The following is a 12,943-nucleotide window of genomic DNA, read 5'->3' on the forward strand; positions in this document are numbered from 1 at the left end:
CACCATTCCTTCTATCTAGAGGTGGATCCTGTTGCCCCTCCTGAGCTGGCTGGACTTTGTGTTGTTATTGTTGTTTGTTTGTTTGTTTGTTTTTTGAGAGCTTGCCAGCATGAGGAGGGAGGGGCCTAGAGGGAGAGAGGGAGAATCTTTTTTTTTTTTTTTTAAAGATTTTATTTATTTGACAGAGAGATCACAAGTAGGCAGAGAGGCAAGCAGAGAGAGAGAGAAGGAAGAGAGAGAGGAGGAAGCAGGCTCCCTGCCCAGCAGAGAGCCCGACTCGGGACTCAATCCCAGGACCCTGAGATCATGACCTGAGCCGAAGGCAGAGGCTTAACCCACTGAGCCACCCACGCAGCCCAAGAGAGGGAGAATCTTAAGCAGACTCCATGCCCAGCTTGGAGACGGATGTGGGGCTCGATCTCATGACCCTGCGATCATGACCTGAACTGAGACCAACCCACAGACACTGAACCGAGTGAGCCACCCAGGCACCCCTGGAGGCTGGACTTTTGACTCATTTTAACCAATATGGTATGACAGAAGGGACACCTGCCAGTGTCAGGCTGGGCCTTAGAGGAGGCTTGGCTGTGTTTGTTCTTGCTGTGTTGGAAGGTAGTCACCACGTGAAGAAGCCCCAGCCACTCTGATGGAGAGAGGGGAACCCTGGAAAACACGTGACTACAAAATATAAAATATAAAAAATATAGCCACAGAGACCTGGCCCAGTGCCAGGCATTCCAGCTACCCCCTGGAATGAATGAAGCCATCCTGTGCTCTAGCCCCTGGCAGCTTCACGGGGAGCCTACAAAAGCCACTCCCCTGGGAGGCTGATCAGATGGCAGAATCCCCGGCAAATGAATGGGAGCTGTTGTCAGCTGATACTCTTCCGGGTGATTTGTCCTGCAGGACCAGATAATGGGAAGAGCTGGATCTAGTCCTCTGTAACTCAGTACTGAATCTTTCTCCTTTCATGGCTCCGCTTTCTTCTTGGGGGCTGTCCGTGTGGGGTGGTGAGGAGGCCCACCACCGCAGCTGGCTTACGTGGCACCAGCTCAGGAGGGCCTGGCAAGGGCACAGCTTTTCCCCCAACGGTGGTGAGAAGCCTCAGGGGTGACTCTGATGGACTCCCACTGGGTCAGGTGCCTGCCTGGGCACAAGCCTTGGCGACACCCTCACATTGGCCCAGGCCATGGAGTGCCTCTCCCTGGAGGCAGAAGGGGGCTTGGGTCTGCCTTACCTGAACCACTTCCAGAGGGTGGCTGTCAGAGCCCAAAAGAAAAATCTAGCCACTATTGTTGAGAATAAAGGACTGCATGCTGGGCAGGCAAACCAACAAATACTGCGGAAGTCAAGTGTAATCCTTCCTCTTTATTATAAAGCCTCTCTTGTTGTTCCAAACTTCAAACTGTTGCAGCTTAGACGCCCCAGTCTGCCCCTTTGGCGCTTACTAGCCTTTGCTGCTTACCGGGCTGCTTATGCTCTGGAAGTAAATTCTTGTTTTACAACCTAGATTTTGTACCTTTGCATTCCTTATTGATATGCCTGCTTTTGTGACTTTTAAAGTGTGAATTTTTTTTCTTTTTGTTTCTTTTCTTTTTGGCACAGAGAAATTTGGGGGAGGTATCAGAGGCATAGATAATTCCTTTTTTTTTTTTAATTTTATTTACTTATTTATTTGAGCAATAAAGTCAGAGAGCATAAGCAGGGGGCAACAGCAGAGGCAGAGGGAGAAGCTGGCTCCCCAGCCAAGCAGGGAGCCCCATGTGGGGCCTGATTCCAGGACTCTGGGATCATAACCTGAGCCAGAGGCAGACGCTTGACTGACTGAGCCACCCAGGCGCCCCAAGGAACAGACAATTCCTACCTTGACAGGAAACATTTGTGTTTTCTCTCTCTCTCAGGGACTGACGCTACTCCTACCCATTGCCTCCAAAGGTGGAGACAGGGTCTGCCTGCCTCTTCTCCTTCCTAGTAGAAGAGCCAGATGGTGATCAGCTCTGCTTGTTTTCTTTTTTTGCGGGGTGGAGGTTTGCTTTTGTGCTATTTAATTTGCGTTTTTAAAAACATTATTTTCTATGAATGTCCCATAGAGCAGCTTTTGGTTTACTAGTTTATGAAATAAATGACCTAAAAAGGACATCGTCTACCAATTGACATTCAGGTAAACCTAATGAAGTTTTAATTCATCATTCTCATTGAGGGTCAGCGTTTCCAGGACAGAGTACCAAGAACACCAACACGGGAATAGAAATGGAAAGTATATTGACCCATTGACCCACTGACACACCTTCTAAAGCCCAGCCTTGGTTTGTGAAGGACTTTGCTTAGGTGTGGCCTCTCTAAAGTCATGAGCACACATATACATACAAACACACCTGGGTAGTACACTTGTTATAGCCTTAAATAGCTGGAAAAAAAAAAATGGGTATCAGATAAATGGGGGGGGACCCAAAGATGGATTTTGTTGGATTTTCAGAATGGATCTTTGTAAGATTAAGTTGGCTTAATGACTTAATAGCTACAGACTCTCTCGCTCTTATACTAAGCTTTAACACTTATAATAAGTCTTTTATTATATTTGTTTATATGAGCAGATACCCCAACTGGTGATGTAAATATCGGGATTAAGGATGCCATTAGCACATCTGTCCCTTGAGTCTTTGTTGCCTGTAAAATTCTTTTTTTTTTAAAGATTTTTGATTTATTTATTTGACAGAGAGAGATTACAAAGTAGGCAGAGAGGCAGGCAGAGAGAGAGAGAGGAGGAAGCAAGCTCCCTGCTGAGCAGAGAGCCCGATGCGGGACTCGATCCCAGGACCCTGAGATCATGACTTGAGCCGAAGGCAGCGGCTTAACCCACTGAGCCACCCAGGCGCCCCAGTTGCCTGTAAAATTTTAAATTATTTGGAAACCGTGTCTGTGTGTGTGAATGAATACACATCTGGTGTACCAATAGTCCTTTGTTAAACAGAGCCTGTTTAGCATCTCTCACCTCTCTCCCCTTGAATCCTTCATCTCCCAACCAGAGATACTGCCCTGAAATTTCTGTTTTTCAGGCTCTTGAGCTTCTTAATAGTTTCAGCCATAAATCTTTGTTCTCATAAAAATGGCATTTATTCTTCATTTATTTTTAACTTGACACAAATGGAATCTTCATGTACTTTCACGCAGCTTGGTTTCTTTTTGTTTGTTTGTTTCTTAATCATTGTGAAATTCATCCTTACTGATTCTCTCAACTTGAGTTCTGTTTGTCACTTATCTTTATTTTATTATTATTTCTTTTCATTAATCAAAGTTTAAAAATTTTAATGTAGTCACCTCTTTATGGCTTATGCGCTTTTTGACTTGCTTCTGAGGACTTAAGAGCAGAGTGATATTATCCCATTTTCTTCTGGTAGTTTTAAAAGCTGTGTTTTTTCTACTTCAGGTCTTTAATGTATCTGGTGTTGATTTTTGTGTATGCTGTGAGGTAGGGATTATTTTTTTTTCCCCAAGTGAAAAGGCAGAGCATGTCACTCTACTACTTGGTTTAAAGTTATCTAAATCTTCTTGTGTACCTCAGAATTAAAGTCAAAATTCTTAAAATGGCCTAAATAATTTTCCTGTATTATCAGGCCTCCAAAATGTCTCTGACTTCATCTACTCTCTTTCCAGGGAATACCAGGCTCCCTGCCTTTTTTGGGGGGAACACTCCCAAAATGTTCCTGCTTTAGGGCCTTTGTACTTGCTGTTTCTTCTGTCTGAAATTTTCATTTATCTACATAACTGGCTCCCTTAATTCTCAGGTCGCTGCTCATATGTCACCTTATCCTCGAGGCCTTCTCTGGCCACCCTAGCTAAATTCACACGCACACATGTGCGCACACACACGCACACACTCCATCTCTCTCTTTTCTGCTTTGGAAGGACTTGCCTGAAAAACTCTCTGCACCTAGTGTAGTTGTGTCTTCTCCTGGGGGTTGGGAAGGTGGGGGCATGTCCAGGGGTGTTTTAAACTATTGATTTCATTTCTTAAATGGTGTTAGAACTGTATGGGGTTTTGTATTTCTTCTAAAATTTTAATAAGTTACCTTTATTTAAAAATACTTTTTAATTTTACTTTTTGAATAGTTAATATATGCACACAACTAAAGCATTCAAGTTTAAAAAGCATATAGAGTGAAAAATAAATCTCCCATTCCTTTCTTCTAGCTACCTAGGCAGGCATGTGGATTCCATTTCTTTCTTTCTTTCTTTCTTTCTTTCTTTCTTTCTTTCTTTCTTTCTTTCTTTTTCTTTCTTTCTTTCTTTTTTTTTAAGATTTTATTTATTTGAGAGAGAGAGAGAGAGATTGAGAGGTCAGCGGGAGAAGCAGACTCCTGCCAAGCAAGGAGCCTGATGTGGGACTCGATCCTGGGACTCCGGGATCATGACCTGAGCCAAAGGCAGTTGCTTAACCAACTGAGCCTCCCAGGAATTTTTTAAAAAATTTTATTTTTAACTACTCTCTATACCTGACATGGGGCTCAAACTTAACCCCAAGATTAAGAGTTACATGCTCTACTGATTAAGTGAGCTAGGCACCCCCAACCCAGGTTTAAATACAATAACACATGAACAAGATCAGTTTGGTCCACGCACCCGCAGCAACTGTTCTGTTCTCCTTTGATATTCAAGTCTGTCTGTGGGGATCTGCTCCAGTCATAGAGTCTTCCCCAGTCTCAGTGGAGGCCATGTTTTTTAGATGAACATAGACACCTATCTTTACAGTCCAGTAGCTTTTCTTTGGCTCTGTGGGGACACCCACTCCTTTATGGTACTTTTAGTTGCATCTGGGAATCCCTAGGGAATTTCTGCATGGTCAGCAGCTTTCTCTGACCTTATCGGAATGGCTCTTACTGCTTGCTCACTTATGACTGTGACTCCCCTCCCTGAGAGTCAGGCTTGAGCTCCGGAGGGCTGCTCTTGGGAATCATTTGTTCATCCACTGACAGGTATAAATGGAAGCACCTAGTATGTGGCCCCTCCTGCCAGTAGTCTCTTGTCTGTTTCCCTCATTTCTTGTTTATCGTCTCGGAAAAATATGCTGTGCATATGTCAAACAGATACATATATTCTGTTTTTACATCAATGGTGGGATACGGTATGTGTTACTCTGCACATGACTTTTTTCTTTTAACCATGTGTGTTAGAGCTATCTCGGTAGCCATAAAGAGCTGCTTCATTCTCTTATAGTTACTTAATCGTCTACTGAATGGATGGATCATATTTTACTTATTCAGTCTCTGGAAGGACATTTAGGTGGTTCTCTAACCGGTGTCCTTTACATATCTTTAATCAGATAAATGTCCTCCAGCTTCCATCCTAAGATTGTCATTTCCCTCATTTAGAAACCTCCCGGAGCTGCCCAGCACCCACAGAATAAGGCTGAACTCCCTCTTCCGGAAAGCAGAGCCAGGCAGCACGTGGTCTCCACCTACTTTTCCTTTCGTGTCCTCCTCCTGTTCCTGAAGACACCCTCTAAACTGGTGCCGAGAAGTTTTCGGAAACCAGAAAAGGACCTTTGGTTTTAAGCTCAGTATTTTTCTTCTGCCTGCGAGGACCCCCCCCCCTTTTGAAGAGGAGAATCATATGCTCCCTTCCTTCTAGGCTTGTTACCTGGCCCTCTAACTCCAGTTCTTTTTGAAGCAGCTGCAACCACAGTATTTTTTTTTTCAACTACAGTATTTTAACTCAGTATCCCATTAGTACACCCTTCATAACCAGATGAGGTGTTCCGAATATTGGCTCAGGTACCATATTTAATCGTTCACCAGTCCTTTGTTTTGTAGAATACAAAAATTTTTTTTGAGGTGGGAGTGGGGAGGATAGGAGGAGCAGAGGGAAAGGGAGAGAATCCTAAACAGGCTCCACACCTAGTCTGTAGTCCCAGTGGGGGGCTTGATCTCACAACCCTGAGATCATGACCTCAGTCCCACATGCTCAACCCACTGAGCCCCTAGATCCCAGATTACTTGTGGGCAGGGACTGTTCATTGGAAATAGAGAATTCTAAAATAGAACAATATATATTGACTTCCAAGTAGGAATCACGTAAAAGTGAGTCAGATATACAAAATTAAAATACATAACTCCATAGACCTTTATTTACATGGAAATGGGCTCTGTGCTCAGCAGGATCGTAAGAAAAACACGGGCTTTAAAACAAACAAAACCCAAAAAACCTCTGGTTCCCGCCTCAGGGTGTGGCCCATAGTGGATGCCCAAGAAGTGCATATTGAATAAACAAAATAGCATAAAAGAAAGCATTTAAGGCAAGCCTCAACACCTTGCCAAAAATCCATCTTATATCATAAACATACAAATAAGCTCACAAATAGAGTAGATGTCCGTCAAATTTTGAGGAAAACGAAGCCAGCGTGGGAGAGTGCGGATTCAAGTTTCAGCAAGGGAGGGAGGGAGAGAAGTTGCACCTGGGGCAGGGTCTTGGGCCCCGGCGCGGGGGCGGGCACGGAGAGGCGGGGAGAGGGGAAGGAGGAGGAGACTCCGGCGTCCCTGCCCCGCCTCCCCCACCCCGGTCCCCACCCCCATCCCCAGCAACGGCGGCGGCGGCGCAGGGCAGCAGCGCGGGTGTCGGCAACAGCTGCAGCAGCCCGCGCCGCCCCCTCGGCCGCGGCTCCCAGGGCGAGCCTGAGCACGCCTGAGCACGGTCGGCGGCTCGCGGCGCGGCGGCCGGAGGAGACGGGAAAGTTGCCGGTGCGAGCGCCGACATGCCGGGCAGCGACACGGCGCTCACCGTGGACCGGACCTACTCCGACCCGGGCCGGCACCACCGCTGCAAGAGCCGGGTGAGAGGCGCGGGCGGGGCGGCGGTGGGGCGCCGGGCCGAGGGGCGAGGCCGGGGGGGCTTTGGCTCCGGTGTTCGCCAACTCTCGCTCCCCGCCTCTCGCCGCCTGCCTCCCTCCCTCCCCGGCTGCCACCGGTCCGCGCCGCGGGGGCTGGGAATGGGGGGCGCCGGAGCCCAGGTCGGGGGTGGGGGCCGAGCGGAGCCCGGCCCGCCGGACCCCGCCCTCCGCCGCCGCCGGCTCCCCGCGCGCCCGCCGGACCCGCGCGCCCGGTGTCCCCGACGGCCCGCGCTTCGCCACCCTCCGCCAGGGAGCGCCCGCCGCGCGGGGCCGGGACGCGAGGGAAGCCCGCCGGCCGCGGCCCGGGTGGGACGGCACGCTCGCGCTCCCGACCTCCCGTGCTGCCCGCGCCTCCCCAGCCCTCGGGCTTTCGGGCGCGGGGCGGCGGCGCACCGGCTTCCCGGTGTCGCGCGGCGGCTGCCCCGGCTCTGCCCGAGCGAAAAGTCAGCCTTAGCGCTTGTAGCCCGGGAGTTCCCAGCCGTGCCGAGCGGGCGCCCTCTCCATTGTTTGCAGTGTAATTTGCTGTTGCTGATTTTGGCTGTGGGCGAAAATAGCTCCTCAGAGCAAGCAGCAGAGACGAGCCCTGTAGTGCTTCAAAATGAAGACAGGAGGCCGCAGCCTGGGCGCCAGTCCCTCCCGGGAGCGGAGGCCCCCGCCGGCTTGGGGGTCCCTTTGCCTTCTGCGCTCTTCAGTCCCTTGGCCGACTGAAGCGCCTTTGCCAAACAGCACGTCCTCCGCCTGACACTTGTCTGGCAAAGCTACCTGAAGGTGCTCTTTGCTAACCACTCACTTGTTGGAGATCTCAGCATGTGCGTGTCACCCTCCCGGTGTAAAGTTCACAGTTAGGGTTTTGCGAGAATTCTGGTCTGCCATCTCCCAAGATCCAGAGGCCACTGAATGGGAAAAGTGGCACGAGGGACAAATGCAGCTCAGCGCCTAGTGCGGCATTTGGGAGTTTAATCATAATTTGGAGAACTAATCAGTTATCCCAGAGGTGAAGTAACTAGGCCCTGTTTCCCTTTTTCCTTTAGTATCTGTTAACTGAGTTAACGGAATGGTTTAAATTTTTACAGATTAAACTTATTTGGTGGAGGTTACCGCATCCCCTCCACTCACCCCTACTCCCGGAAAGAATTCTTTTTCACACTTTTTTTTAATGACATATCGTTGACCCACAATGTTATATTTAGTGTCAAGTGTGCAGAATAGTGATTCCATAAATATGTACATTATAGAATGCTCACCATAAGTTTTACATTTTCTTTAGAAGTTTCATAACAGTTTGTTATGAAAATAACCATAAACTCTTGGAAGAAAGCACTGGTGAAAGATCTTTGGTTACCTACAGTTAGAAATTTGGGGAAGGATGACTGCTGGTTAACACAGAGTTAAGGAGGAAGCAAGGTGAAGCTTGTTTTCTAACGCATTTGTCATTGGTGGAGTCTATTAATGTTGCCGTTGACAGAAGAAATTTCAGACTTGAAAAAAGTGTGGAAGCTTGGTTTCTCTTGTCACAACTGTGATAATCTTTGTGTAAACAGGATTAGTAATCTTTGAGGGACGGGTGGCTCACTGTGAGCTCATTTAAGTGATGTGGCGAGTCTCACAGAACTTTGCAGAAGTCAGTCTATGAAATGGTAGTGATAGAGTTCATACTTCAGCTACCTGGGTGGCAAGTGGCAAAGCAAACACATAATTTATCTGTAGCTTTAGTTTGTCTCTGCTGGTTCGCCCGATATTCCATTTCTGCACCTCCCTTTTCTGTTAATGTACCATAATCTTATGTGAAGGGAGTTGTTTATTTTCTTTAAAATTCTACTGACGATTTTACACATACTACCTTGTTTTCTTGAGGCATTGAAATACCTGATTTTGGGGAGGGGGGGGATGGAGAGAGAGAGCACCTTAAGCAGGTTTCACATCCATCGTGGAGCCCGACCTGGGGCCAGGTCTCACCACCTGGGATCATGACCTGAGCTGAAATCAAGCGTCAGACGCTAACCACTGAGCTGCCCATGTGCCCCAAGACACCTGATTTTAACAAATAGACTGTGTTTTAAACCCCGGTTAGCCACTGTATGTACTGATTATTCTAAGTTGGCTTATTGGGCAAATGCAATCTCATTAGATAATTAGGACTAGATAATCTCAGATCCGAGGTGTAGTAGAACTTCAGTGGACAGTGACAACATGTTTTCTAGCAGCAATGCTGAGATCCCTCTTTACACTTCTTGACTGTCTGCTTTTAGGGTTTTACTGTTCAGATGGCAGGGAATGAAACGAGGAAATTTTGTAAACTCATGACTTTCCTCGAGGGAGGCCGATGTAATTTTGAGTCTGTCCTTGAGGCTTCCCTTCCGTGCTGTAATGAAGGGAGACTACCAACAATTTTTCCTGTGCAGAAAGTATTTCTCCTTTCAGATGATTCTACCTCCCGTTTTGTGGAACTGTTTTAGATTTAGCTATAAAGACGTGCTTTTTTTCTACACTGAGAAAACATGTGATGTAGAAGGAGAACATCAGGCAGTATTAGGGTTTAATTTTTTTTTTTTAAGATTTTATTTATTTATTTGACAGAGATCACAAGTAGGCAGAGGCAGGCAGAGAGAGAGGAGGAAGTAGGCTCCCTTCTGAGCAGGGAGCCTGATGTGGGGCTCGATCCCAGGACCCTGGGATCATCACCCAAGCCGAAGGCAGGGGCTTTAACCCCCTGAGCCACCCAGGCGCCCCTAGGGTTTAATTTCTTGATGTCACTGTCCCTTTGGCAATAAACCATCTAGTATAGGATTGTAAAAGGACCCTCTTGTGGGCTCACCTAAAAATACTCTAATGAGAACTAAAGATGCATTGGATGAGTTGAGTTCACCTTTCAGAGACACAGTTTCCTCAAAGGAAGGGGCTGAGACTCCAAAGAGGTCAAGTTCTTGGTTACTGAATGGTCATTTTTTAAGTTCAAAATTGATACCTGGTTGTGATAACAGGAAAAATACACATGTCTCTTAATGATTTTGGTTAAGCCTTTGAGACTAGAATAATAATGAAGCAGTGTACTATTTTAACGTTGCAGGAGTCTATTTTTATAGCCAGGTGGATTAACCTAGATTTCCTCCCCTTGGTGAAAATGTAATATAACTAATGAATTCTGTGATTATCTCTAAGTTGACAAGTCAGGATCATTCACATTTTTAAACTTCATCAGGGTAAAACTCAGAAAAGGTGCATGTTAACTCGACACACAGAATAATATGCCCAACTTTACAAGGAAAAGCACGCAGAGTTTGAATCCTACTTTAAAGCCTGCAGGCAGTCCACTTCCTATATATTAACTGGTTTTTATTAATTATGTGTGAATTGAATTTCTGTTCTAATTTTAAATGTTCTAGAATGGCACCTTCAGCCACATGTGGATAGTGGTCAGCAGCTGGGGCTCTTGCATCAAGTGACTTGGATCGTATTCTGGCCCTTCCCATTTCCTAGCCGAGGGAGCACTAGCCAAGCTCGAACTCTCTGAGCCACCAGTTCCCCGTCTGTAACAGAGGTGATAATAGTCTCTATTTCTGGGAGAGATCATGAGTCTTCAAGAAGAGAGCATTTGTTTAAAAAAAAACAAACAAACCCCAAAACCAAAAAACAGTTGTGTTACACTCGAGGTTAGATATTTTTCCCCTGGGTAAGGTGAATACTTTTTTTCTTGTTCTGTGGGTACCATTGCTAATTGGAATCACTAGTCATCCTGAGCGTTTACCTTCTTCCCATCTCTCATCTGTCAGCCATTCCACTGGGTCTCTCTTGGGCTTTTTTCTGGAATTGGTTCCTTCTTCCCTTTAGCCCCCAGTCATCTCCTACCTTATTTTAGCCACTTATGACCCTCCAGAATTGATCATGGTACACTAGCTTTCTCATTGCTCTCCAATTTCGTCAACCCCTATCCATCCTGCCCACAAGGACTGGGGTATTCTGCCTAGAGAGCCACTTTCATTACGCTAGCCTCCAAGACATCCTGCACCAGTGCCCCCATGGACTCTATAATCATTCTGAGTCTCAGTTTCCTCTTCTACACCCCAGGGCTGTTATAAGGAGTAAATGCAGTAACATCTATAAAATGGCAGGTACCCAGGAAGAACTCAGTAGATGGTAGTTGTTTTTGTTACCACCCTATAGGAAGTGGTCATAAGCTTGAGAATGGGAAGTCTGCTAATTTTGTGAACAGAATAGATTATTTGGGGGCATTTTTAGCATTTTGTCCCTCTTCTGTCATATGTTCCTTATCACATTGACTGAACGGTATTTGCATTTGTCACTTACATGTTTATAAACTGTAGACACTGGCACTTTGAGAACAAGAGGTTTCATTCATTCAGCAAATACTTGCTGAGCACCGTCCCGTAAGCTAGCGGCTACTTTAGGCTTCAGGAGTGTAACGGTGAATGCAGCAGGCATCCTGCTATCTCTGGAAGCTTAATATCTGGTGATTGTGCTTTAGTTACACTTGTGGCCCAGGAACTCCCCTCCTATTTTATAGAAGGAAATGGTAATAAGTACAGAGGTCTCTAACATCTGAAGTAAAACCTGTGTTGGGCATAGTGGCTACCTGTAGTTCATCATTAGGTGTTCTGTGGTTTGGAAATAGACCTTGAATTACATGACTATTAATGGCCAACAGCAGTCGAGGGGAAGAGGATGTCATAGCCCTTCTCGGAGTGGAAATGGCTGGGCAGTGATGTAATAAGTTCATAATCACCTGCTCACTTCCAGGGCAAGCACAAGAGTGAGTGGGCACAGACTTCTGGGGGCCCCTGACCTGCTGGAGGGCTGTGTGAGTACACTTCTGATTAGTGATCGGTTTTAGAGGAAGGAGTTCATTAAAAGCGCGGTGAATAATGATGAGTGTCTCTAGTCTGATTTTTCTTAAATTGCGGCTGGATGAATTGATGGGGTGTGTGTATTTTGAGCTGTGCTTTGCCACAGGCTCACCGGCTCTCCCTTCAGAGGAGAACAAACTGCCAGCACACCCGCTTGTCACATCCGGGCTGAATACGAAGACAGCTGCTACCAAGTTGGATCTAAGATGTGTTTCGCTTCCGTCCCAGGGCCTGAATTTCCAGGGCTGCTCTTAAGGTCAGAAATCATCCTGATCTTTCTGGATGGAAATTGCCCATGTCTTGACTTGGGACAGGCTGCAGCTTTCAGCCTTGCTGTTTCTTTGTGTTTTTATGTTTTCAGTGGAGGGGGCTGGTTGACAGAGAAGGGAGAGAACCATGAATCACTATACTGTGAATCAGAACAAGGACTTTACATGCCTTGGAAAAGGAGTGCCAGGATGTATGATCCGAAGCTGATCCAACTGCTTCCACTGACTTGGGGAGAAGGGGTTGCTGCTTGAAGAAGAACAGCTTATCTGTTGATTATTCCTCCATAAGGAGGCAAACAGAACATAGATTAAAAGAAGAATGCGGAGACAGTCTTAATAGTCAACGTGCTAATTCCTTACTGTACCCCAGGCACAATACTAAGTTCTTCAGATGCATGATCTCCTTAATCCTCATCATATCCTATTTGCAGCTGGATTTTTACAGATGAGGAAGTTGAGGCCCAGGCAGTTTATTTGCCCAAGGTCCTGTGGCTATTAGGATCTGGTGAACCCGGATCTAATTGCAGAACTTGCCTTTTACCCACTTCTCTGGCTTCTACGTCTGAGATGAATCCTGGAGAGCAGCTCAGTCTTTCGGAAACCCGTTGGGGGCTGGAGCACGGGTGTGGTCGGCTTCTGCGGGATGCCTGGCCACACTGTGGGTTCAGGATTCTTCCCATACAGAGCGTTGCCAGTCCTTTGTATATCATCTTATGTGCCCAGGAAACCTTTGATGAATGAATGGCTTAGAATGATGATTTACGAAGTTTTTATAACGCCTACGATACAAGATTGTTGCCACTAAATTTGAAGAAGTCTTAAAGGCTGTTGAATAAGCTCATGATTTAAGAACATCAGTAAAGAACCATCTTCCAGCCTGGTATTTGGTCTCCAGAGCATGAACACTTGAAAGACACAACAAGGCTGGT

The 12,943-nt window shown here is 46.5% G+C and overlaps 1 protein-coding gene across 4 annotated transcripts in view; it reads left to right on the top strand.

Moving 5' to 3' along the window:
* TMCC3 (transmembrane and coiled-coil domain family 3) overlaps positions 1–12,943 on the top strand; it is a 222,997-nt gene that overhangs the window by 148,437 nt on the left and 61,617 nt on the right. Inside the window, exon 1 of one of the 4 annotated variants that reach the window (XM_032346754.1) lies at positions 6,559–6,826. The exons of the other annotated variants lie outside the window; for them this stretch is intronic. Coding sequence (XP_032202645.1) covers positions 6,749–6,826 — 78 coding nt within the window. The 5' untranslated portion in view covers positions 6,559–6,748. Of the gene's footprint in view, positions 1–6,558; positions 6,827–12,943 lie in introns of those variants that run through there. 4 annotated transcript variants of the gene reach the window in all.

The sequence above is a fragment of the Mustela erminea genome, chromosome 6 (assembly GCF_009829155.1).
Source record: "Mustela erminea isolate mMusErm1 chromosome 6, mMusErm1.Pri, whole genome shotgun sequence".
NCBI classification, from domain to species: domain Eukaryota; kingdom Metazoa; phylum Chordata; class Mammalia; order Carnivora; family Mustelidae; genus Mustela; species Mustela erminea.